The 27,351-nt window shown below is 41.8% G+C and overlaps 3 protein-coding genes across 8 annotated transcripts in view; all 3 read right to left on the bottom strand.

Annotated features, from left to right (window-relative positions):
• Positions 1-3,970, bottom strand: part of pde4ba (phosphodiesterase 4B, cAMP-specific a) — a 46,733-nt gene extending 42,763 nt beyond the window's left edge. The window contains exons 1-2 of one of the 3 annotated variants that reach the window (XM_085927365.1): positions 3,613-3,970; positions 3,504-3,549 (exon numbers count right to left, since the gene is read on the bottom strand). The gene's annotated coding sequence lies outside the window, so the exon portion shown is untranslated. Of the gene's footprint in view, positions 1-3,503 lie in introns of all 3 variants that reach the window. The other 2 variants (XM_085927364.1, XM_085927366.1) reach the window with 2 other exon arrangements.
• A 1,404-nt stretch (positions 3,971-5,374) lies between these two features.
• On the bottom strand, positions 5,375-11,176 carry LOC147047662 (uncharacterized). 3 transcript variants are annotated; one of them, XR_015067855.1, is made up of 11 exons: positions 11,033-11,176; positions 8,783-10,341; positions 8,521-8,629; positions 8,307-8,454; positions 7,987-8,034; positions 7,825-7,902; positions 7,612-7,749; positions 7,330-7,413; positions 7,182-7,232; positions 6,808-7,029; positions 5,375-6,700 (listed from the first exon to the last, which is right to left on the bottom strand). XR_015067855.1 is itself a non-coding variant. In XM_085927369.1 (11 exons), the coding sequence occupies exons 2-11, from the start codon at positions 10,077-10,079 to the stop codon at positions 6,919-6,921; spliced, it is 2,001 nt and encodes a 666-aa protein (XP_085783495.1). In that variant the 5' UTR covers positions 10,080-10,341; positions 11,033-11,176; the 3' UTR covers positions 5,375-6,918. The 3 variants fall into 3 exon arrangements, 2 of the variants coding, with proteins under 2 accessions (XP_085783495.1, XP_085783494.1); XM_085927369.1 differs by having other exon boundaries at positions 5,375-7,029; positions 8,783-9,970; positions 10,034-10,341; XM_085927368.1 differs by having other exon boundaries at positions 5,375-7,029.
• A 191-nt stretch (positions 11,177-11,367) lies between these two features.
• On the bottom strand, positions 11,368-25,403 carry anos1b (anosmin 1b). Of its 2 annotated transcripts, none has more exons than XM_085928242.1 (15): positions 25,220-25,403; positions 20,957-21,004; positions 18,919-18,981; positions 18,597-18,804; positions 18,247-18,431; positions 17,051-17,180; positions 16,094-16,163; positions 15,745-15,943; positions 14,364-14,502; positions 14,028-14,258; positions 13,334-13,431; positions 12,692-12,854; positions 12,329-12,561; positions 12,109-12,238; positions 11,368-12,022 (listed from the first exon to the last, which is right to left on the bottom strand). In XM_085928242.1, the coding sequence occupies exons 1-14, from the start codon at positions 25,394-25,396 to the stop codon at positions 12,110-12,112; spliced, it is 2,073 nt and encodes a 690-aa protein (XP_085784368.1). In that variant the 5' UTR covers positions 25,397-25,403; the 3' UTR covers positions 11,368-12,022; position 12,109. The 2 variants fall into 2 exon arrangements, with proteins under 2 accessions (XP_085784368.1, XP_085784369.1); XM_085928243.1 differs by having other exon boundaries at positions 12,188-12,238.
• Positions 25,404-27,351: the final 1,948 nt, after the last annotated feature.

The following is a 27,351-nucleotide window of genomic DNA, read 5'->3' as shown; positions in this document are numbered from 1 at the left end:
AAAATATTCAAATGATAAAATACGGTTTCATTTGATGCAAATAACTGCGTTAGGGCACTCGGGGTTCTCACTGAGTATTTGTTTGAACAGGATGAAAGTTTTTTTGCTTCCCCTCACTTTCAATCTGTCATTTGGACATGGAGAGCATGGCACCCTGTCACATTTCAGCTGCGGTCTGCGGAACATGTCAAGGTCAGTCACATGCATCATTGGAGACTAAGTTGTGAATCAGTTTAATGGAGTGAAGATAACAAGCTCAGCCCACGCATCCTTTAGACTGACTGGCCCAGTGGGGCAGGATATTTATTATTCTTCAGTATGGGGCAGGTAACATAACCACTGTAAATGTCACACTTGCTATGAAATACATGAAAATAGTTGTCATGTTCAGTAAATGATTTGGAAGGCGTCACATGTGATTTTTTTTTTTCCATTCAGCTTTGACAGCAGGGAATCTTGGTCGCCCATCACACTGTGTAACACTTTGGACTTAAGCATGAAGTAATCCATAAATGAAAATGTCACTGGCCATATAGATAAGCCTTTCATGCATACGCTTACCCTTTGCTGCTTTACTGTTTGCACTCAACAGATCCAATGCAGCAATGACGTACAATCATTTCATGAGCTTTACATTTTAACATTCAGCAACTTCAATGATGGCCAAATTGCCATATTTATGAATAAAGCATTTCGATGAAGTTCAACAGAGAAATGCTGACGTGCAGATGGCATTTAACAAGGTCACATTTAAATGAGCGTCAAAATTGCCACAGGAGTGCTACAGCCAAACAATAAGCACACTCAACAACCCTTCAAATGGAAAATGTCATTCATAACACACACGGGGGGGAACTATCTAGCTAATCACTCGCCTATATAGCCTCTGTAAGCCGCCCACGTTGGAAAAAGGGAGAATGAAGAAGGGAAAAATTGGATATGTTTTCCGTTGGCCACGCTATATTGAAGGGAACCTAAAAGGTGAACTCATTTGCATTTATCCTCTGACCTACATCGCCAAGAAAAAAAATAAACATTTCTGTTACGTGTTCATCTTTGCTCAGTCAACATAAAAAACAACAACCTTTTTTTAAACCAGTAGATTCTAATCACTGGCACAAACCCAAATGTTTTCTTCTTGGATTGAACATGTGAACATATTCAGTCAGCACTGTATGATGCATTTTGTACACAATCCCATGGATTGACACACACAAGCACACAAAGTGGCATTTGACAAAGCAAAGCCTCGCACATTTGTGGCCGCGTAAACATGGTAGATAAGCACTTGTGCATGCCATTTTCACACGCAGCCCGCATGGTTAGCAAAGGATTATGTGCATGTGATCAACCTACATTTCAAACAATCATCGGGCCAGGCCGCTGTTGCTTCTAAATCCATGCCATTTAAATTGTGCTCCTAGCCTGCAGCTCCACTTCCATAAACATTGCACTTGCAAATTGCTTAGGATAGACGACTTCATCAAATAAAAACAGATACAAATCAGGACATGCAAAACCTGTTCATGTTCACTAAACATTAGAAATTTAAAGGTCACATGATGACACACAATATACTCCCAAAAAAAAAAAAAATTTAGAAGGAACATCTGGCGCAAGTAAATATGACAGAATACTGTTTATCAAAATGAAATGATCTGAGAGAGATAGCTAAAATGTATTTCCGGCTATTTAAAAAAAAAAAAAAAGAAACAGAACTCAGCCCATTTCTCCTAAAATGTGCCTTGATTATCAGTGATACGATTAGAGTTTCCTGTGGAGCACCCACTTTGCATTCTGTCAAAAATGAATGCATGCGCACACATTTGTCTCGACATGAAATGTCAATTCCACTTAGCCTGCAGAAATGAAGGCATGACCAGGCAATTATTCAAAGGCCACTGAAAAAGCCCAATGGCCATCACGCAAGGTGGACTTTGGTTACATCTGTTGGAACGCCGTCTCATCCAAGCCATCACCTGATTGTTCAACAAAAGCGTGACAGACAATAAAGCGCAAAATGTCAATTCTTCCCAATACCGATCCATCAAACGACTGAAAATAGTCAAAGGTTAGCTACATTTGAGTCATCCTGGAATGGAAAGAAACTCGCCAACCATCAAAGTAAATTTACATGGCGCTTAATATCTGCCAAGGTCGGCCAGCTCGTTATTTTATTTATTTCCTCCGTCATGCCTCAAAGACCTTGAACAAGAGCTGTTTGATTTGGTTCGGCGTTACAGCACAGATGTCACGTCTGGAAACATCTTTGCATAATGGCCATTTCTTTTGGAATTCGATTTGTACATTTACGAGACTCGCCCAAGCCGATCAAGAGGCCTTTCAAAGTGGAATGTGTGCACTGAGAAGTAGAAGGTAGCTAATAAATCAGACGCTTTCTATTCATTCATGCAGGATGATACTTGACTGGGCAACAAGAGCTGATATATCATATGGAGATCAATAGCATCATTACACACAATATGTAAAAGTGAAAGTGAAAGGGCAGGCCAGATATTGACACCTGTGGTGTAGGACATGATCAAATGCGGAAATTGCCTGGCTGCATGCTGACTGAGATCTTTGTTTGACAAATTAAGCCCAATGATTTCTCAGAACGCACTCCAGGAGAGCAGAATACACCAGCATCACTTAGGCACTCATTTCATATTTCTCAAGTCCGTCTTGACGGGCCAAAACAGGTCATTAGCGGCCGGCCGTGCCACAATATTTGAGGCTGTCGGCCGGAATTCAAGCGCAGCCAAAAAAGATGGCGAAAGAAGGAGGGAAAAAGACAAAAAGAAAGAAGAAAGGCTGGATTGCACCAGTTTGATATGGTTTAAAAGCAGATATTCTACTATTGATAATACTGCTGCTGAAGAGAGCAATAGAAATGCAACTCATGGTGAATGATCACACTTCTCATCGTAATACTTTCCCTTTACGACTGTGAAGATCATCTAAATCATGCGCAGATGGGGAATCCACGTCCACCACATCCTTGCCACACTTTGGCTTTAGCCACAGGTAGAAGAGCACAATTAGAAGCACCTGTGTCAAAAGACAAACTCTGGCAGCAATTGAAAGTTTGAAATGACATTTTTAACAACTAAGAATATACAGAATAAATGCTTAGCATCTATAGTGAAGAAAAATGGGAACTCTCAGGTCTATTTTGGGCCAAGAAGAAAAATGATGGCGACACACTTCAGTGACTTAGTGGCTGCTACCCCCAAAAATTCATTGTCTGTTTATGAACAGCCAAAAATGGTTTAATGCAAAGCATTTTGGGCATCAATCAATATAGAGTGGATTTCCGGACAAAGCTCCGTAAATATACGGACACGCACGCGCACATTTCATTTCAGATGTATTCCCGTGCAACTTTTTTCAAATCATTTGCATTTTGAAAGGTTGAACTATTGAATTAGCAAGGCGTTTTTTTATGAAACAATAAATGGTTATGCAATTTACTAAGCGGACACAAAGCGAGTCTTGCTTACCTCAGTTGAGCCTCCTCCACACGTGGGGACAAAGGGAATCCCGGTGCTTTGACAATTTGATTATTGATTTATTTTTATTTTTTTACACGGTGAGGAGAATCTTAGTTACCGTAGTATTCATGTCTTTGATCCCTTGCAATATCCGATGATTGTGCCATGCATGCATGCTCTGATCCGTGCGCTTCGATCCACTTCTTCTGGGCTTCGCTGCCACTTCTTATATAAACAGGAATATTCCACAAAAGAGCGTGAACGACAAATGGTGAACCCCAGTTGCAAACACGGAGCTCCATCAGCGTGAGTTCGGGGGTCGGTGTTTCCCTCGGTCCTGTATCCGCCCCCCTCCCCTCCTCTCTTCTCTTCTCCTCTCCTCCGCTGCGTGGACCAATTGAGAGGCACGGCAAAGGTTGGTGGGACAATGACATCTGTCAGTCAGATGAAGCATGACAACACTCTCTTTTGCATGTCTTCCTGCTTGAAATAATCGTTTCAGGTGTGTTGCATGGAAAACATTTCCATCTCTGGCTCCCGTAGGACTTGATAGAAAACTGCAGAAGTAAATGGAATGATGAAAAATTGGCCAATAACAAAGATGCTTCAAAGGCAGGCTTTGAAATTGTGCAGAAACTGCATTGATGTCAAAAGTTTCTTGTACAAAGTGTGGCAGCACGCTCCATTTCTGGACCTGACGTAATATTCGGAATTAGCAGCTACGCAGAAGAAGTAAGAGAGTAAAACAACAGAAAGGCTTCAATGACACAAACGTGTCGCTTTGCTTTCATTCACGGAAAGGCTATTGTCACGCTGATGAGGATGGAGATGAGCCAAAGTGCACGCTGATTGCGGGCGCTATATTTGGAGAGAAAAGGAAGTAGGCTCACATCAACAATCATATCTGATGGCAGGCCAGGCACTCAACGTTTGCGATAGATGCAATGGTTTCCATTGTCAAATGACTGCTTGTAAACATCTGAGATGACATCTTATTAGAACAGCAGAAGTGCTGCTGTGGTGAGGCAGATGAGGAAGATTAAGATGGCCATCTGTTGAGAAACAGCACCGGCTGGCGGCTGACACATCTCGGCCCAAATATTTGGGATTTCCGTGTCTCAATGAGGAAAGATAAACCGTCAAATCAGAGCTCAGTGGAAAAATACCTCATTTAGTGTCATCCATGTGAAAGAGCAAAGAGAGTTGAGCAGCATTCGGGCGGGGAGAAGCTGATTATAGATACCGAGGCCTGCCTGCCCGCTTGCTTGGTGATGTCAGGGGAAATAGAAAGACGGACCACACTGCTTGAGTGATTGAATCACTGATTACGAATTCATATTTGGGTAGATTGGGCAATTTGCATTTTCAAAGCAGCAAATCATTAGCGTGATTAGTCTTCCCGTAAATGAATATTTTATAACACAAAGGTAATTGGAGTGATTTTAGAAGTGTGCACCACACTGGTGGCCCTTCACATTAGTACCCCAGAGGTAGGCTATGTTAAGAAAAGGTCGGTGACCCTTGGAATAAAGAGACAAAATAAAAAAAATAAAAAAGAAGAAAAGGGAAAATAAAAGAGTAACAGCTACCTCTTGTGGCCACTGTTGGTAGTGCAGTAATTTGGCTCAAGAAATCCAGTCAATGACAAGCGGAAACCTGAATTGAGCATTAAAAATAAATATTTTGTAACTATAAATTTCATTTGGAGCTATAATTTGTCTATTTTAATTTACTTATAAGAACACTATATTTTTGAATTTTACTTCCTCACAGTTGAAGTTACTGAGATTACTCCAAACATTGATTCATTTTTAATGTTCATTCACTCAAAACGCTCAGTATTTTTCAATAGTATGCAAAAAAATATAAGCTCTATCACATCAAGGTACATTTTTTAATATAATCATAATAATTGTGAATTATATAACATAGGTATTTCTGCTCACAAATTTCCTGCATCAATGACTACAGCAAACTACTTCATCACTTGAGGGAACACTAGAAGTTATTTGTGAAGACGTTTTGCTAGCACCTCTGCTGAAAAACGGGGTGGTGGGTTGGTTTGCGAGTGTGCCGTCTTTGAGGCACCATAGTGCATGTGCTTCAAAATGCACACGCTTCAAACTCAAGTCATTACATTCTATTAGTTCACCACTAGATGGCGACAGAAATCTACACATTGTCCCTTTCAATAAAGTTGATTTGACGTGTGTGGAAGATCAGATGACCACTAAAATATCAAATTGTTCAAATAAATAAAATAAAACAATTCACCAACTACAGTTGAGTATTTATCTGGAACGTTTCATCTGATTAAAAAAGAAAAAAAACCATGCCGGTGGGTGATGAGCTCAAGTAAAGGTAAAACAATCCAGTCACTGCATGTTGTTGAGTCAATGTTACCTTATCAAAGAGATACAAGAGCAATACAAAGACAAAAGCATCACGTGGGCAGCAGTCTTGAATTTAAAAACAAACAAACAAAGATTCTCCTGTGGTGTTTAACAAAACCAAGCAATTATAGGAGCTAAATTCTCCAAGTCCGCTCAACAGTATACAACAGTAACAGCGAGTTGGGAAAAGACGCCCAGGAACGAAGAGGCGAGGTCCACTTGTTTCTCAATGGCAGGTAACCGAGGAAGTACGTCATCAATGCGGCTACACAAACACCTTCAAGTTCAACTTCTAGGCTAACACCTACAACTGTGGCCTTCACATGGACAGCTTTATCTGCACATCTAACAATGACAACGTATATATTAATTCAAAGGGATGGACACTCGTGAATGCGAGCTGAACATTCTGGTCAAGACAAAATAAACTTAGGGGGGACGGATGAAGAAGGAACTATTTGGTTTCACAGGATAAAGACCTGATGCTCAAAACCAAGTTACCCCTCTTTTGGGGGCCACAGCCAAAATGAAGGAAGGATACCCAGGCGGTACATTCGCTTGTTATTCCAAACTCCAAAAGTATAATAAGCTTGGATATCCGTGCAAATGTTAGCAGTCCGAAACACAAATCAAGTTTGAGGTGAACACTTCCGTCCTTGCTTTACACGTTGGATAATGCAAACATGTTGCCACAGTACTGCATAATATATGCACTTTAAAATGTTTCAAATGGCCATTGCTTTTGGTCCTAGCGGCTAGGAGTCCAAGGAAGAGAGAGAGATCCTGTCCTCGAGAGTTGCAGGTTTCGATCAACTGGCCATGATAAATGCAAAAAAAAAAAAAAGAAAAGAAAGGCAACGTGAAACATACGAGTCCGGCATCAGTAGGAAGCCACGTCAGTAGTTCTTTCCGAGTCGTACCAGAGAAATCTGCAGACGGCCCAGTCGCTTGTTAACGTTGCGTAACAGATGCTCCGATCCGTCCGGGAAGCACGGCGGACTTGTGTATGGAAATAGGCGAGTGATCGCACTTTACGACTTGAGGTGTCTGTCGCACAGCTCCTTATAGATTCGTTTGCGGATTCGAGGCATGTCGTCTTGACTGAACAACAGAGGCTTCTTCAGCGACAGACAACGGCAGTACTGGCGGAAGCACAAAGACACGTGAGAACCTGAGCTGGCTCGGATGTCAAACGGTGAGGATACAAGTTCCTTCTTCATAGGTCAGTCTGCCAAGGCTACGGAATGATCATGAAACATGCACACATTTAAATGGAAAGGAAAGAAGTCCTTACCTCAAGGACAAAAACGCCACAGTCGCTGTCGTTTTTCTGCTGAGGAATCCCCTGAGGAGTCAACAAGTCAAGCATGTGTATTCATATCAAATCAAGTCACTGATTAGCAACGAGTATTTCAAGTCTTTCACATTTGTTGACTGCTTACCTTGATGATTGCAATCTTCCAACCTTTCAGGAATTCCGTCTTTTTCTTCTCTTGAGCTTCAGACTGAAGGTACTTCATGATGTTCTAATAGAGGAACAACAACATTTTCTCTTAAAGTGACGTGATAATGCACAACTGAGCAAAAGAAACACAATATTCATCTGAACTGATGCCTAGGTCAAATGTTCAAGAATCGGCGTTGCTTCAGAAACAACATGGACGACAAATCATCTGGTGTCATTAGCGGCGTTTGGTATCAAATGATATCAACACGACACTCACGTCCGCGGTGTGTCGGAAGACAATGCCTTGGCTGTCAAAGTAATTGATGGTTTTAGTTGCCATGGTCACGCTGACGAGAGACCAGTGGATTTCTAAGTGGATGGGAATGAGCAGTAGCCATTTGGAGAATAAATCCACCTGAAAGAAAAAAACAAAACAAGCAGGTGCTAATCTGCAATACGATTATTTCAAGTCGAATGGTGTTGTTCTTACTTTTTTGGTCCATCTCTTGACACCTTCATAGCCTTTGGCATCCAACTGTTTGTGGAAGAAACTGTTGAAAAAATGGACCTGGAAAGTAGAAATGCAAAAAAAAAAAAAATGCTTTCATTGATCCGAAAAGCACAATTCAGATTCCAACTAAGTATCACTTACATTGTGCTGGGCAGCTTCCATAATCAGGTCTCCATACGTGTTGATAATCTGATGAAACAAGAGAGGCAATGCAAAATAGTGCTCAAATAAATGACAAAATGTTCTACTTTGTGAGCGGTCAGTGAACGCATCTCAAGTTTACTGCCAAATGTGTGAGTGGAGTGGAGTGGTGTGTGACTGTGACTAATGGAAAAGTGCCACTAGTCTGCCTAATAATAGCTAGTCATGACTGTTTTGTGGCTGCTGCACACAGTTTTAGGGAAACGTCATGAATGAAAAGCCACCAAAGTCTTTCTATGGAATTTTTCAATTTCCCTCACCTGGTCATTGATCCAGTTCTGGTCCTCCAGGGTTCCAAGATCCTCCAGACTCAACGTATGTTTGTTATAGATAACCATGAAGCCAGCAACAGGCGCAGAGGCTAGTGCCGCCTTATAGCGCGCCATTTCCCGTTGGATGTTTAGTCCCCTAAAACAACGGCACAAGATTCCATTCAAAAGTTCAAACCTAAAAGAGCATTCGGCGTGCACTAACAGTTTTCTGAAGTCGCCACAGTCGCCGTTTGTCTTCAGGTATTCCAGGACATCAGTCTCGCTGAGGGGAATGAAACTGCCGTATTTGATGTAGAAGCCCTCCAAAAAGTCTAAAGATTAGACGTTTTTCATCATGTAAGCGATCAGATTGAAAAACGGATTGACTTCATTGCTTACGACTCATACGTACGTGCAATTGGATGAAAATGTGATTTCTATCATGTTAAACACTGACGATGTGAGGACCAAAACTTCAATCTTACCGTGGACTAGAATAATAAGTCTCTCCAGGCTATCACTTGGCATGTCTCCATCCATCTCTTGCACGTCTGTTTCTTCTGCCAGGTTCGTCTCCCACGTTGCGGGGTGACAGTACAAGCGGTGGTCTATCAGCGCGCAGCTGTACTGCGTGCTGCATACGCTAATCGGATCATGGTTTGAAGTAGAAAGCGCACTTTGATTGGCACTGTCCGTTTCCATGGGGGTGGCGCCGGGATCGCGCTCTGCAGGGGAACTTTCGTTTCCATTGGACAAAAGAGGTGAGAGGCAAAGAGATGACGAGTCCGTTCGGTTCTGCTCCAGTTCTACGGGCATCTCTGCGTCGTGGTTCTGAGGACTTGCTGGCCTTGAAGGTGAAGCTGAGCCTTCTCCGGATGAACAAAGCGTCCCATTTCCTCTTTGGCTTTTGTCCTCGTGTGTCTCCCTTTTGGATTCTGTTTCAGACCAACTTATTGAATCTCTGTTTCCAACTTGCGATGTATCCGATGTACTGTTCATGTGAGACCCTGAATCTGACAGGGCTTGGGCATTTTCAGAATTGTCCTTTTCTACACCTTGTTTAATTCCAATGAAAGTTCCCCCTTTTGAAGCCGGCACGGTCGTTTGTGGGAAACCCGTCTGGCCGTTGTCTGAGACTTTCCCCTCGAGTAGAGAGATACAGACATGTGAAGGAACAGTTGACCCTGGCTGGGTATTGGATATTTTCATACCTTCATGCATGTCATTTTCATCCTCAACATCCTCCAACATGTCTCCTGTCAGGTCAAAGTCTATAATTCGCATAAGATTGTCCCCACTTTTGGGTTGCGAGGTGTCGTGGATGTTCCTTCCGGAGCCCCTTCCTCTGCCTCGTCCCCTCCCTCCCCTCCCTTTCCCTCGACCTGAGGTTGCGACATCATGTCCCCTTTTGTTGGGGCCGCAACAGTCACAGGTCTTGGGAGTCCTTTTTCTGCCTGATGTCCGGCCATTAATTGTACTGTGAGTGTGGGTTGCTGGGTGTGAAGAGGACCAGTCCGATGCCGGACTTGAGTTACCTCGAGGTTCTGTTTTAGGGCTTAGAACTGGTGAGCCAGCTTCTGTAAGATTCTGAGTCGTGGGTTGAGGGATATTTGAAATGGAGGTAACATTTGAGGCAAGTGCTTTAGCTTGGATATGAGATGATGGGTCCTTGTGTGTAAGAGGCAGCACTGGAAGAGGTGCTGCTTGCTCAGGAGGTGCTGCCTCTGTTACATGAGGTGTAAGAGATGTTTTCATTGGGGAAGCAGAGTTGCTGTGAACCATGACGTACTCCTTTGGTAATTTAACCCCATCCCAGAGACTTCAAACTCTGATCTTTTCTCCCATATTGCTCTTTCTATCCATGTGGTGAGGAATATTTTTGGTGTCTCTTTTAAACTGGACCCAAAACCAAAAGAACAATTTTCCTCTGGATATTCCCAGACAATGTTACAGGTGGTAGCAGCACACAAATTGGTGGTATGGAGCGTAGCTCCGTTGCAGTTCTATATCATACTTTGGATCAGCATTACTCCACAAGTGACTCCTAATGAGGAACAAAAACAAGAAATTCAAGTGTGAAATACAGAAACAAACATCAGTATACAGCTCAGAATGCATGTTGTACAAAGTATTTATTATCTGGGAAATATGATTTAATAATATGGTATACTTCTGCAGCAAAATTACACGACCACTAATCATGAACTAAATTCAATCAAGTTATTTATTTGCATTTGTGCATGCTTAAGACAAATATTGCATTTTGTTGCACAGTTGCTATTTGGTGAACAACTGAAGATGAGGGCTGCACACTAAACTGAATTTCACGACAATACACGTCCCTTAAGGCAGAACAGCTTTTGATAGACTCAAAAACATTGTCATCGTTCAATCGAGTTTATTCAATCATTTGCAAACAGTGCAATCATTCCCCGTTATAGCGTCTGCTAATGTAAAACCCATGGTCAAATCATTCAGCCAAACTAAAAGGATCACAAAACCATCTATATATATATTGGGATTCCCACCTCTGGACGTATATGCTAGTAAGTTATTTTTGTGGACTTGTAAAGTTAGTCGCCGTCCTGAAGCTAACGGCGTTAGCTAGAGCCAGCCAAAACAGAGACGAGGCGACGGTGGACAAAGAGAAAGTTTTGAGTAGATACTTTCGATTCTTTCTGCGTATATTGTCAAACGTTGAGACAACGCATACATGAAACAATCATTTCATTTACCTTGTCGTTGGGATGCAAGAGTTTTGTCTCATATAGTGAGGATACGAGCATCAAATTGACGGCGCACATTGATGACGTCACGGTCACGATGTCAGTTCACTTCGGCTCTTTCCGGAGACACACGAGCGAAGCTTCGTCTACCTGGGCAAGTGCCGATTGAAAGTCATAGCTCTCTCGCTCTCGATATAAATACACAATAACATATTTGTGTCTTTATAGCACACATAAAAACCATGAACACAACGCATGGTTACTTTCAATTTAATTACAAATATAAAGAAATAAAAACAATAAATACAACTGTCAAGTGAAGAACAGAAGGAAGTATGCACAAAATTAACATCAGTAAAATAAAATTTCAATCATAAACATAAAAAAACAAGGCAACGTAAAGGGTTTTTCAACATAAATTCAGTTTCTTCCACAAGTACAGCAAAAACAGTGTGGAAAAGTCATGATGCTTATTATTGCTGGAAGAGACTAAAAATATATCAAACACAAATATTCATACACATTCCAGGGCAAAGGTTTACAAATAAAAACACCTGAAATACAGACTATTTGCGTTTACATCTAAAAGACAGTGTTGCAGTCCCACTGCAATAAACACAATCCATAGCTATACATTTTGTACTTGAGGTCAGTGCTAGAACATTTTCTAACTGGGATGTCTACATCAAGAAAAACAAAAGAGGTGTCAAATGCCACTTTAAGGATGTCATCTGGTTCCGGTGACAAAGAGTGCCTTCTTAAATTCAATATTTAGTCCACCAATGTATGTATGTAGACTCAATTGTATCATTTGTTTCATTTTATAATGAAAACTATGGTATTGGGGGAAAGTAATCAACTACAAGAGGGGAAATCGTCATCTTCATTTCACTAATGAAATAAAAAACTGTTTGTTTGTTTGTTTTAAAAAGTTGGTTTTGAAGAATATCTTGTGAAAGAACACAATAGTGGTGCAGCAGAGTCCTGTAGCACTTGAACCTGAAAGAAAAAAAACAAAGGGTTAAGAATTGATGGGGAAAAATGCACGTTTTTAAAAACATCAGCAAAAAAAGAAAAAAAACTACCTCACAGTGCAGGAGTGTGAAAAGTCTTAAAGACTGCAGTGCCATTGCTGCCTCTGGCTGTTAAAACTTGAAGTTGTACCTGGTAAACGCTGTCATTCTGAAGGCCAGAAACTATCACCGCCCGCTGAGACTGAGAGGTAAGAAACATTTTCAGCAATGGAAACCATGACTCATGAGTGGTTGCTTAGAATAATAAACAGCACGTGGACTTGTGTCTCACCGGTGCAATTGTCTGCGTCTGCGAGATAAGCGTGTCCTCGTGACCTTCTGCTCCCAAGGTCGCACCTGACTGCAGGGTCCAAGTGAATTGGAAACCATGAACCTCTGCCAGGTCCAGTGCATGTTGAGAGACCCTCCAGCGAAACATAGCCAGCAGTGTACCGTTGACTTGCTGAAAATCTGCCGTCAGGCGCTCTGGACGCAGTATCACCTTTTTGCCCGCTGGAGGGCGCTCTGACCATATGAGATATTTCGTTTCAAAACCTAATTGGTATTTGTTTTCATGCTGTGCGATAGAACATTTACAACATCTTGATTTCAGTCATTAAAATGTGGATGATGAAAACAAGCATTTTGAGTATACCTTGATTGTTGCAGGCCAAGGCTTTGCCTCCTTTGACCCTGACGGATGAGCAAGTTGGGGTGGTAACCCAGGCAACGGCTTCTGACTCAGGATGACTTTTCATGGCCACAGCTAGCCAGTACTTACATGCAAACAGTAGGCCCGTAATGGTGTAATGGGTACCCTGGAGGGTGAAAATACGGCCAGATTTGTGAGGTAAGCCATGAATTATTCAAGTGACATATTGCTGGGGTTTTTTTTCCCCTTTTGGAAACTTTTAGAATACTTATTTCATAATGCAATAAAGATCACTTTCAACAATGTGAACTTGGCAGTTAAGTATATTGGCACTATTAAAGAATGAAAGATGTCTAATAAAGATTGAAAGATGCACTGAACAAAAATCACTTTCATATAAAATGCTGCAAGTGTATATTTTTAGCCAGCATGGATTTTTTCAGTTGTTGGTCAAGACACACTTTGATAGAAATCTGAGACCGAGATGATGACAAAAGTAAAGTGATGATGGCCAAGAGACATGCTTCCAAAAACACACAGTAGATGGGGGCATTCCAACTGAGTTATGGTTTTGAAACCCAAGCTCCCCGAGTCACATATGTAACAGCAAAAGTGACACATCATTAATCAAGCATGTGAATGTACCTGCACGCTCGCTGTGCCCTCACTTCTTCCTGTAACGTTCGTGCTGCAAGTATGCGGGCGCCACCGCAAAATGTATGGACCAGGGTGACCATTTCTGGCTGCATAGAAGAGCAACATGTCAAAATCCTGTTATTCTACATTCATTTGGATGACAGTCCAAAATGAGATGTTATTCATTTGATAAATCTCCTCTTACTGTCCAGCTGGCAAAATCTACAGGCCTCCCTTGGGTTTTATCTCTCGTGCTACATTTGCTTCTGTTCTAGATGATATCAGAAGAGGAAGCATGCAAGAACAACTCAGGGCTAAAAATCCCTGCCCTGCCCTGCTACCATCCTTTCAATACAATAAGGGGCCAAAGCTCTTTTCAAAAAGGAATTAGTCATAGTAAAGTAAAAATATTTTTGTCATAAAAAAGGTGTGACCCTTTTTATCTTCTATGTGCCTCGCAAGCTACTGTAGATCAACCCGAACTTGGTCACAATGTAAAAAAAAGAAAAAAAAATGAGAGCATATATTTAAGTTTAGTAAATACGATATTTTAAAAAATGACGTTTAATGATCACTATTGTATTTAAATAGATTTTTTAAAAACTTTTTTATTTTATTTTGCAAAACAAATGAATCCCTTCTATTTGCACTACACTGGAGGGAAATGGTGATTATGCCATTGTGTGTTTCAGGATCAACCCACCATGCTTAGACCTCTTCCAGAACACCTTGACCCGTAGTTGACCGCCGCGGTAATGGGGGGCAGCAACCTCCAGGCGAAGGTCACCAGGGACAACGGGGTCAAGAGGGGATTCGGGGCGAGGAAGAGAAGACGAATGAGGGAGCTCACGGGAGGATGGGGAAGAGGATGACGGGGATGATGAGAAAGACGCCGAGGGGAGCTCATTGGAGAAGGCTTCTCCTTTCGTAGACTCTAATGGAGAAGAGGTGTGTGTGTGGGGGATGTTTTTAAAATATAACAAATGAAATGGAAAAATATTCAAAAATCAGATAACAAAGGGTGTTGTATATAATTGACCTGTACTAGGGACTGTAGTAAAGGCAATGTGAGCTCTTGGGCTCTTGAGTCTCTTCTGACCCCAGTAGGCCACTGACTGTACAGACAGGACGTAGGAAGTATCAGGGCGAAAGCCCTGAAGCCACAGCTCACACTGCACCTAAAACACAACACAAAAATGGGTCGCTTGCAATGTTTTTGCAGGTTCCTGACAGACGGGTGGGTGTCCTATCCAAAAAATACGCCGATGCTCTGTGGCTTTAAAAACCACCATCACCACAGTCATTACTAATGTTATATTCATCATCCACACCACCTTCATATTCTTCAATCCTCTTCTCTTCACACAGTGACAATGTGTTTGCCCTCCACTTGATTGACAGGCAAGACCTGTTCTGCATTAGACCGTTATTTGATTGACAGCTCATTACTGACTCTTAGTCAATCAACTCTGTCTGCCCGTGTGGACCCCAAGCAGCCACAACAAAGAGATGCTTGGACGATAACATGTTAATGCCTATGTGTGTGTGTGTGTGTGTGTGTGTGTGTGTGTGTGTGTGTGTGTGTGTGTGTGTGTGTGTGTGTGTATAAGACAAAATATCGCAGACCTGAGTTAAAAGCAGTTCTTTGGCTGGCAGAGAAAATGAGCTTCAAGTATTTCTAGTGCTACCAAGATTGAAAAAACATATGGCCGGCCATGCGTGTGTGTGTGTGTGTATGTAACATTCAAAAAGAAAAGCCCGGATTTCTTTTTTTAGCGATGGGTGTCAGATGATATATGAAAGAAAGCAATATATATTCATAAGGACTAATTCCACTTTTCATGTTTGATGAAGCGTCCTTCAATTTCCTTTTCAACGTCAGTTTTAATGCCGCATATCCCACAACGTCTCAAAAAGATAACCACCTCATCATCTTTAGTGATGGCCACTATCATAAGTTTTGCTGCTTGCAACCTGTTGTGATGCTCCTGCCTAGTAAGTTGATGCAGCTGCAAGTAAAAAAAAAATAAAAGAGGCCTCATTTAAATTCCAGGCCTCCCAGCCAAGCAGAACAGAGGACCTGACTAAAGATAAAAGGCTCCAAAGGGCCCAGTCTGGGATCGCCATCACTACTTAGGATGGCTAAAAGCATATGAGCAAACTTACATTCAAAAGGCTTCATTTTTATATTTTTTACGCTCACAGATTAAGTCGAAGGCCCTGATACACTTTGCTAACTTACCCTCAAAATATATCAAACGGCAAAGGCTAAGTTAAACAGACTATGGCTTCCAAGTTTTAATCGTATTTTCATTTGAATTGTTTCCATAGGAAATAAGTCAATTCCAGGGTCAAAAGGTCACGATTAGAAAAACTTGGATTGTAATTGTGTGAATATGTTGAAATGAATATTTGCTTACCCCTTGAGTCATTCTGCTGTTGCTTCTTTTTTTACTCTCCTTGATAAACTGGCTGCTGCGCGTGTTGTGATGTAATGCCTGTTTTTGTGTCCTATGTGGAGACATCCAGGTGACTCTGTAGTTGCGAACTGGGAAGTCTCCATCCTCTGGGGGGTCCCAGTGTATTAAGGCGGCCACGGTGATCCCGCTTCCCCCTGACCTATGGAGACCAGGTCAAGATGCGGCAAACATAAAAGTCGAGCAACTTCAAGCTACTTTTGGCGCCTTCTATTGACTTTTCGGTCAGTGCAGCAAAAAAGATTCACAATCTGTATTCTTATTCAAATTGTTATTATTATTTGCCGAGTACCTTTCTGTCATCCCAAGCAGAGTTTGGTTGCTCACTCGTATATTTACCGGAGCTTGCGGAGGTGCCGGATCTGCAGCAAGAGAGAAAGCGAGAAAGCCATTTTATTTCGGACTTTAGCCACATGGAATTGCTTTATCTTTAGCCACGCACGGTGATCAAATATGTTTCATTTGAAAGAAGAGCTCTCTAGACTTGAGCGCCATCAGGAAAAGGCTCATTTCCTCTTGATCTGATTGACGTTCATTCAGCCAATTGGATTAATAACATCAAAGGTGAGCGAGCGTGACAAGAAGGTTTTCAGTAGCTACCACAACGTAGACATCTACGTTTGCCTCCAAGTGCAAGTGGTGAGGTCGCTGATATTTGGACACAGAGCCTGTGTCTCGTTAGTAGCTCGCCGTATTTGATTACAACTCCAAAAAGTATCTGATTCAAAGCACATCCCCCACTGGCCACAGACCGGATGGCTTTTCATGCACAGGCCAAAGTTTCATATTAGAATTGATGGACTGGCTCATGTTTTTCTCTTTCTCCTTTGTTTATTTTGTTGCTCATCAGCCAGATGGATTGGAGTATTTTGCAAGACATCAGGATGAGTTCTGAATTCCACATTCTCCTGTGATTACCAAAGAGAAGCGGCACTGTCGACCGGTGAGGTCACGCTAGAAAACACACGAGGAACCTGCTTGACATCTGCTTGCTTCCTGATTTCTAACCCCTGACCTCTCACCCCTGACTAATCAGTCCAATGAACTAGAAACACACCACTCTGACTGCTATCAGATGCTATTTGGAATATCAGTGTGCGTGTGTGTGTGTCTTTACCCTTTGACACAGAACCCTAATTTAACACACACACACACACACACACGTATGCACAATTTGAGCATGAAGCCAAGAAATCAATTGCAGTTTTCTTTCTATGATGGTCAGGTGAGTAAAGTGTGCTCGTCTGACCTTTATTGGAGATGTGGTGCTTGCTTGGTGTGGTGAAGCCCCTGCTGCCTTGACTGTTTACTGCCGCCACTCTGAACTGATACCAACGCTGTGGTCTCAGATCTGACAGTAGCGCATCTTCACAAAGAGTCTAAAAAAAACAAATAAACACAAGACGCAGTTGAGTGAAAAAATATGCTCAAAAGGATTCATAGTCCTTCGTTGTCAACACTTGATTCATCAAACCAAAGTGATGACTGTTTGTCATCACATGTGGAATAAATTGGAAGTACATACTTTGAATGACAATTGTGGCAGCAAATGGAGGCACTCAGAATCAAAGTTTTAGAATGTACGTTTCTCAGCGGTTGTAAGGCGAACTTCTTTCAACAGCACATGCAAATGAAGTGTGAAAATCATCCAGTGTGGTATTTGTCATTTTCATCTGACAGTGCTGAATAATAATAATGGGTGTTGGCAACAAACTCATAAATGATTCATCCATCCATCCATCTATCCATCCATCCATCCATCCATCCATCCATCCATCCATCCATCCATCCATCCATCCATCCATCCATCCATCCATCCATCCATCCATCCATCCATATTTTGATATATATAAATTGCTTGTGCTCATTCGGGAAACCTATTCTAAACGAGGTCGGATGCAATCACCCATTCTAAAAATGACAATGTCCATTTGTGGCCCACTATTGCAAATAAACGTGACTCTCACAAGTGCATTCGCATGCTGCCCTTCGTAAGATAAGATTCAAATGACATCTGTGTCAACCTGCTAGAGTTGTGTACAGTAGCTGGCTCAGCGACACAACAGCACACACGCAGACACGAGCCGTCATCTATTTAAGTCCATAATGAATGTTCAGTCATTCAGTCAGTCGCTGGAACGACTGTGGCCACCAGTGGTTCCGTTTTAAGCTCTGCTTATTTACCTAACCTCAAACATTCTACACGCACATGCGGATGAATACACACTCGAACAATTTAGTGTGTCAGACTGGACTGGGCTGGACTGGGCTGGAGAAAAGGTTTAGGCAGTCGACTGATGAGGTCGAAAGGCTCCATCATCTCCGCAGTGAATTATGAGCTATGAGATATGTTGCACAAGCGTTTGAGGTTGTTCAACAGCAAAGCCTGCGCCAATATCAAATCCCCCAAGGCTGGCCTGGGATGAGAAAAAGATGGTTATTTACCACGGCAACAGTCATCCACGGGGACGCGTTATCTTCACTGGGGTGAATGCCCGTGTTCCAGCGTGACTGGAGGACATAAAGAACCGGCTCCACGCTGACGTTGAACTTGGACACCCACGTCACCTTGAGCCGACCCATGGGATCTTCTACGAAGCTCATATCTCGGCGGGGTTTCAGAGGAACGCCTGCAGGTGGAAGAGAACACTTTTGTTTTTAAATTATTCCTACAACACCAATCATACATGGCACAACGTTGTGCTCGACTGATTCATTTATTTAGCCATTGAAATGGGTGAACAATAAAACAGGAATGACTTTGAAGGGACAAACATCATGAGGTCGGGGGTCACCTTTGTAAAGATGAGCTGGCGTTTGACACGTGTGTCCGCATCCATTGAAGCAACACTTCCTAGGGGACGGACAATGTGGGTCTAGCGAGCAGCTTTCCACGCAGGCTGCGGCAAAACCCATGGCGCGCTGTGGTGGAGGGCAGTCGCCCTGTCTGGATGACCTCAGAGAGGTCAGAAACTCGCTGCTGGTCATACACTCTGTCTGCTTCTGCACCAGAGACGGCGATGGGAAATTCGGAAATAAAACAAATGGAAATAAAAAAAAAAATAGAATAGAATAGAAAGAAAATGGAAATTCACTCCAACAGTGCTGATATTTTACCTCACAAGACTTCAGAGAAGGCATCTTGTTGGTGTCCCAAAGCTCTTTACATGGTTGAAGGCACTTGATGTGAAACACAAGCAAGAAGAAAATAAATGTCCCTTTTGATTTGGATTTCAGAAATGATCACGTCCAACAAATGGCATTTCCATGAAACTTGAAAGGAGCTTTAGTAATGTGTGGGAAAGGGAATTAAAAAGTGCAAATGTTGCAGATGTGCAGATTTCATCAAATAAAATGTTGGTTCTCGGCCCTCGATGAGGATAAAGGAGATCGTATTTTTCAAGGGCTCAAACAACACACAGAAGGTTGACAGAACTGCTGAATGATGGCTCTTTGCAAATCACAACCAGACAGCATATAAAAACTGAGCTTTCGGCCCCAACCTCTATCCCCCCCAGCCCCTCCCCTCTCTGTCTGTCTGTCCATCTCCCTCAGCTACCCACTGTTTCTGGCTTCAATTATTTCTTCCGTCTTACTGATTTAAGGAGAACAAACGGAACAAAAATCCATAAAAAGTCCAATTTAAACAAATATTAAACAATCCAACAACTTCAGCTGTTTAAAAAAAAAAAAAGTCGTACCATAATGTACGTACATATGTGGGAAACAAACACATTATACACTTGTATCTATCTATTAGAAATTTGAATTGTAGTAGTAATTCAATGATTAAAAATTTTTCGATTTCAAATGAGATGATAGTATTTATAAGTTGAGTTGAAACTAAAGAGTGTTGTTTTTTCGCACCCTGGGCTAAAATTTCAATTCCGTAAAACAGATACTTTTGTGTAAATTGCCAACGGAATGGGTGTCAATTATGATACCTATTCTTATGTTGCTATTGTGAGAAGGACGGAGCTAAAATGGGAGTAGAACAGAAAAGAGGAATTTGCTGCTGAGCGAGTTTTCCGTGGATTTGCTGGTGATGTGACACAAACCATATGTGTTGCTGCTGCTGCAACATCTGTCTGACGTGTGTCTTTGATATAGAAAGTCCATGACAGCTCATGAGACCCAGTTTACCAATATCAGCTGTCTCCCGCTTGTTGGCTCAAATGGACTCCAGCCTTTGTAATATGAAGTATTTATGTTCCTAATGCCCTGCTATTTGCGCTATAGTGCAGATAAGATCTGCTACAAATGTTTCATAATGTGGCAATAATATATGAGGCTCCTCTGGGACTACCTTCTCCAAGTCTTTGCGGAAATGTTCATCCAAAGGTTTATTGCCAAAAGGCTGTATGAGAGCTTCAATAAAAATAAAAAATAAAAAGAATTGATTGAACTTGAATTTGAGTCCAACAGTAAGTTCACTAGAATTAATTGTATAAATGTGAGGATGAAAATCACACTGTTGTGTTTTCTGCCAACATAAGAAAATGGTCGAGAACTGATGATAAATCCAAATTCAAAGCAAAAGGACATTTCCTCTTGTAAATTACCATGGCAACCAACAAGCAGTGCATGGTTGTGTGCAGTTTTTGTCCATACTTGGTAACTAACGCTACCAATGAGGTGTGATTTGGCCCAGAAGATAAGATGTGAGAACATTTTGCTTACACCTGACATTGGTTAATGCTCTTTTGTGTTCACAGAATAATTTATGGCTGCATTCTAGTTAACATATAATGTGCAATGTGGTTCATAGAGACACACAACCATTTTGACCTCCATATTCCTTGTGAAATTTACCTCCTTACATATTGCATATAGTGAATGATGCAAACTTGTAGCCAAGATGGAAAATGGCAAAAATGAAATATGTCTTCCAGCTGAGAAAAAAAAAAACCTGAACATCCAGCACAGACACTGGAACTGTTGGAAAGGATGGAACTCTAATAAAGGTGGATGGAGTTTAGAATGATAATATTTATAAAAGTAGTCCAACATTATGATGCATTACAGTATTCAGACATGTTCGAAACAACTCAATGGTTGCTCAGACAACAACTAACAAGAGCAACAGAAAGTCAAACAACATGACGTCAACTGAGGTTCATTCAGTGTTGTACTTCAACACCATTTGCGTACTAACCTGTGCACAGCGCCTGTGGTTCTCACACCAAACCAGAACTTGGTCATTCTAGGGGAACAAGAAAGAGGGATTCAAATTTACAAGGATGAATAAAGTCTCCGTGTAGTCTTTTCTTAAACATGTATTTTTCTGGAGTAGCCACTAGGGGGAGACTCCAGTTGATAGGAAAAAAACTAAAATGATGTTGCTTATTTGATTAAATAACTTTCACTGGAGGTCAAATATTTATGAAATCATTTCAGAAAAAAATACAGTTTGTCAAATTTGTCGAAAGAAGAAAAAAGTTCAAATGCAAGTCCAACAGTGATGTCCCATTTATTTGAAGTGCTCTACATATATATAGAGAGATACTATTTTGTAGACTCACATAGTTTGTTGCCTATTAAATGCTTTGCTACCATAATTGTGTGAATCCGCCATTGAGCCTATCAGAGCACATAGTGTACCTGTCTAGTGTATTAGCCTGTATCTGTCTGTCTGTCTGTCTGTCTGTCTGTCTGTCTGTCTGTCTGTCTGTGTAGGAAAGCTAAACCCTTTTGATGACGACTAAACCCTCTCCTGAGCTGCATTTAGCTTAAAACTGGCTCATCTCTCAGCTCGCCCATGCGCAGACTTTTCTAGGCCGGGTTCTCCTAAAAGCCATAGTGGCGGAATTCAACTCCCCTCACCTGCATATTTCTTCCCCATAACATGTCACCATCCCATTGTACTCCATCAGGATCGGGTTTATGATGGAACAAAACAACGCAGTGCTTTTAGTGCTTTTGGCTTGACTTTCCAATTCTTTTCATTTTACAGAATGCCATTGTAGTGCTGCCAGATGAACGTAGTCGACCTTGTATTAGGGAGCCTTTTAAACTCCGCGCTGGAATTCTATCAATGGAATGCTCAGTGATGCTCAGTCAAGACGACTTGCGGTTTGACGACTGTCTCCTTATCTTTGGACTGATCTACTGTTTTTTTCCTGTTCCTGATCCAAATACAGTCAAGACTGTGGCCCGGTCCTGGTTGCTCTGTCAGTTAATTGCACTTCATCTGAAATTGAAGCATAAACATTCACACATGGAGGTATGCAATGTGTGATTTGAATGGTAAAGCGAAAGATTGATTTATACCCCGACTACGACGTAGAATGGTAAGTCTACAGCAGAGTTAATCATAGATGTGCCATAACATAAGTACATGGCCACCCATAACTCGTGGAAAAACTGAGAATCGCTCACGTCATAGCGTCACATTTCCGTATCCAAAGAAGGAAAAAAACAAAACAAAGAAATGCCAGACTGACACCACAACACCAACACTTGAGGACAAACAAACATATGAGGACGCAGCCACCGTCTTTGCCTTGTTGTCAAACTATTGAATACAAAAGCAACTATATTAAATGTTGATTTGTGTTCTTATCAATTATAGTAAGACGCAGTGCTGAGATGATTAATTTGTTCGATAATATTCAAGAAGAATGTCAACCCTTGTACAGCTGCGGACATGCGACCAGACCGATATAAATCACACTTGGACCAGACGCATCAATAAAAAAAGTGAGTTTGCCAGAAAAAAGGAAAGTAGGGGTGCATGTGGGTGTTGCGGTTACTCTTTGTGGTGAGGTGCAGTCAAAAGTCCATTTAACATGCCGCATTAACTCGGCTAATCAGTCGCAGATGACCAGAGACAAACAGTGCTTGTAAATGCATCAGGACTAGCTTCCACTCACCAGAACGCATAAGTGCTTCCCAAAAATCACAATTCTGAGGTGGAAGCTTTCCCGACAGAAGCCCCTAATGGTTCAGTATACGTTTGTAGGCAGGCCACATCCTGAAAAGCATCGACTAGTTTGAAGTATTCGACTTTCACAAAGTTTCAGACTGTATGGATGAGCCACTCAAATTAAGACGAAAAATCCCAGAAGAAATTCTTGGTGCGCAACACTGGCATCTCGATTAATCGATTGTAAATCGCCCAGCCAGCCCTATTATAGTAACTGAATTCCAAATTGTACGAGCGTCTTGGAATGTCTTATCTAGGTTTCGGGTGACAGTCCCCCCCACATCAGCAAAAGATTTCTCAGACCGATCAAATGACTGGGAAGTCTATGCAGGCTGCTTATTGATTTAGGTCAATGAAGAAAGTCTTTCAATTTCAAAATCATCCTCGTGTGTGATCCAGTAAAGCTAACATTGTTGTTTTGTTTTCCCTGCAATGTATTTCACAAGGTAGACCATCAATGAATTCAACAAACAAACAATGTGTACATTGTGCCAAGCTGCGGTTGTAATTGTTCACATTGTTCACATAATTACAGCTACATTGTCTACTCATGCTCATGCAAGAACAAGTTTATTTTGGGCTGTGACTGTGGATTATGGTTTCAGTCATTCTTTGACAAAAGCCACGTGTATTTACGTGGATGAGCACGATTGTCAAACATGGCTATTCTTAATAGCGTGTGATTCTAAATGTCACAAAGACTGTGATGCCATTTTTAGTCGACAGCAAGTAGCAAAATGGCTGCCCTCTGACACAAGTGGATTTCACCGATTTATTTCCTATTCCACAAACAAAACAGAACATATGACGAATAAATAAATCCTAAATGTCTTGCCATCCAAATGGATTGTCAGGACAGCTCGTGCAAAAGACTGACAGAAAGACAAAAGCACTGGCTCCATTTCTCTCGCTCCATCCTGTCTCCTCGCCTGACTAAGCCTGAATCGGTGCAACCTGACCTTACCGTTGGTTGTCTCTGGTCTTTTTTCAGAGCATGACTGCTTGGTCTGATTACCTACCGCAGACAAACTGCCACTCACGGACACACAGAAATGTTCTCCCTTAAGACAGACGGTTCATTCACTTCTCTGCCTTGGCTCGGCCTCGTCGGTCATCGGTACTACAGACCTACTTTCAAAAAAGATCTAACTATCCAGACGAGGCTGTTTTGTGGAGTTAGAGTTAAAAAGGGAGTTTACGTGAACGCCGAATTTGAATGTGCGCAGACAAAAGAGCTCAAATTAAATTATGACAACATACTCGAAAAAAAAGTATTGGAAAATCCACAGAGGCGCCCGAAAGAGAGGTGGCGGGATTCACATTCTATTGGTCAGAGTCAAGCCACACACACTTGAGCAAGCCACAAACACAGGGTTCACCGACATCAAGCCGGAGGAAGAATGCGAGCTCCAGTCAATGTGTGGTGACAGAGGAGGATGAGAAAAACGATATTTTCTCCTGCTATTGTCAGACTTTCGAGTGGTGTTATCAAAAGTCCTTTCAAACGTTAGGATCGGGATTTCTTTCAGGGTGGGGACTGCACACATTGACGGATCATAATTTACACACCATCGAGTCATCACCCTCACATGTGGACCGTTGAATATACGTAATATATATTTACCGAGTTACTCAAAGGTCATATATCTTCTTGATTATAGTGAATAAAGTAGCACTATATCACGCTCTTGTTAACATGTAAAATACGGCTCAGCATCGGGGGGATTTTGTGCATGACATTATTTCCATGGCAGAATATTTGAGGGCAGCGGATGGATACGTGCACTCCCAAGACACCCAAGTCAAATGACACAGTATAGAAGAAAACGTGGCATGATTTCACAGCGCTGGACACTTTGCTGCACAGACTGTAAACAAAAGTTCTGGAAGCATATTGTTAGCAGCACAAAGTGAGGAAATCCGGGTGGTGAAAGCAGGAGCTAAAAACAGCAAACAAACTCACACGGGCAGCGTTACTAGGCTTGTGCACATCATTGAGTCCCTTTCCCGCACCTCCATTTCAAAGACCCCAGTACACACAGGTTGCGTAACACACATACACACACTCACACAACTTAGTTGGAGAGTAAGCGAGGGGCCACTCTCATTAGCCACGACACAGGTGGTGAAAGTCAATTGCGAAGGGACGGAGAGCAGGTTTTATACGTCAACATGTGCCCCCCGCCCCAGCGTTAGAGCCATTGGGGCAGAAGTTTGTGCTTAATGACTTTCCCACCCACTACACACCATGCACATGTTGAAGCTGTTAACAATAAGTAGCTTTTCAAACTCGGTAATGTCCTAATATTGCTCTTAATCTTGCATTCAACACAACAAAGGATGCAGTACATGGGACAGAAAATTGGTATAGGTGGTCATTTTAAATAATAATGTTTTGTTTTTATTTTTTTAAACACACCTCTTCAAAATGCATGATCAACAACTGAATGCTTTAGACATGAATTGATGAGGAAATCAGATGGATCTACTGACCTGGAAGTGTCTGAAAGTAGCGGTAATCTGGCTCATATGCAAAGTGAGACACCTGGAGGTGCATCTGGCGCTATTCATCTTCTCCTCAACATCCTCGTGCTCCGCAGAAGTCCTGCGAGCGCGCGTCACTGCCAGGACCGCGCACAGGATCACCAAGACGACCCCACGAAGTGACATGACACCGATTGCAGATTGGAATGATTCAATTGGAAGTGGCAAGTCCGCTTGTCCAGATCTTCTAGTTCCCGTTATCTCTTTGGGTGTTTAGTGCGCGCCAGTGCCAGCTCACAGCGAGGGAGTGAAGCGGTTCCTCGTGGACACGCCCATCACGGAGGCAAGTGCAGCCCCCGGGATTTTGGAGGCACACCTGTTCGACAGAAGTCCACCAACTGGGACCATAAAATACACAGAGCAGTGATTGAACGACTTTCTAACGTTGGCAGGACTCGGAGATGTTTTTATTGTTGACTAAAAGCTTGCTTCAGGATTTACCTGCAAGGCAATATTTTCAAGTCAATCCAAAAGTCTCAAAGAATATTGTCAGTTCAAACAGTACTATACTTAGAGTTCTGACTAAAGCATTAGTGGCACAAAGACGCTTCCCCACACATACTTACAACATTACATGGGCTTGAGATCATTCACATACACGCAACTAAAGCATGTACTGTCTGTTCAAGTTTGCTCGTTTATTGAAGCCAAATGTTGTTGAATTAACTTGAAAGGGGGCAACATTTCAACAAGCGTGTCAGACAACACGAAGGACATCCAGGCAGAGGAATAAGACCAGAGGGATTTGATAAGCAGATTTCAAGTGTACTTTTTTTGGAACATATTTAATTGGTAAAAAGCAGATCATTGCTATCTGCACACGAGTTTGAAGCCGCCGCCACATACATTAAGGGAACATCTGTTGAGGGGTAAAAAAGAAATAAATCGTACAACTGGTTCGTGAAACCAATTTGAAGCTTTATTTGATAGTCTATCAACTATGAATTGGAATAAGTGCAAAAGTATGCACAACTCTTGCTACACTTATACGAGTGTCGTAAAATTGTGAGGTAGCAGCTGGATCTGCTAAAATACAGGTATACTGTCTCGCAAATCATTCCCGCCAAACTTCAAAAATGAAAAGCAGCATGTTGACAGTTCTATGGCCAGGAGGACCAGACCAGACCAGACCAGACCTTCTTTCAAGCAAGCATCCTTGCAAAATTGTTCACCAGGTGTGGAGGAATGTGATCCTTCTCTACCTGGAGCTGGTTAGAGATCAATAAATTCACTCATTGTTCTGCGCTTGAAAGTATTCTCGTACAATATATTTTGATGTTGAAAATGGTGGTTAAAATTGCCATTCCAAGAGTAGCAAAAGTTTCCAAAGGCTAAGTTTGAATTGGGTTCAGATCAGGCAGGTTAGGCCTTTCAATGCGCCCCTTCAAGGTATGTATTTCCGTTGTTAAGGACAATTGAGGCCCCCGGTAGGATTCTGCACTGAACTAGGAAATTTCAAAACAAAAGCTACCCAAGAACATGAACTGAGGGGCAATTCATTTGTTTTTATTGTGTTTTCATACAAACAATTCCATTTTGCCCCTATATCCGATTTAGTCTGCGGTTGTGCAAAGACTGTTTGGAACTGTCTCCACAAGAAAAAGTGAATTTGATCACAGAAGATGTGGCCTCTTCAATGTCACTGCATATCACATTGTCCCTTTTTATGAGTGTTTCCCTTTTTAAACATGCCACTGATTGAATTAAATAAGCATTTAACATGTAATTGTCTCAAGGGCTTTTAAGTATTTGTATTCCAGTCCAAGACCATTTAAGTTTATCCTCACCAGCTGGAACAAGACAGCTAATATGCAAAACATCAGAAATCACTATGTCACTTTCAAAGTCTTCATAGAAATGCTTTTCAGGATTTGTTTCAAAAGAAGAATGCGGTCTGCTAATGTCGGGTTATTATATTCTGGTGGAAATTAGTAACTTTGCCTCAAGATGGCTTTTGCCAGGTTAGAAAATTGGAGACGTGGGAGCAAATCTCAGTGGAGTTACAGTGCCACTTTGTGGCACGTAGGAATCATTGCAAGGGAGCCATTTTTAAAGGACATTTCACCCATGTGGAAAGCAAT

The sequence above is a fragment of the Syngnathus leptorhynchus genome, chromosome 13 (assembly GCF_054491065.1).
Source record: "Syngnathus leptorhynchus isolate UIUO chromosome 13, UIUO_Slep, whole genome shotgun sequence".
NCBI classification, from domain to species: domain Eukaryota; kingdom Metazoa; phylum Chordata; class Actinopteri; order Syngnathiformes; family Syngnathidae; genus Syngnathus; species Syngnathus leptorhynchus.
Note: the sequence above shows the minus strand (reverse complement) of the source record. Positions and strands in the feature narration are given on the sequence as shown.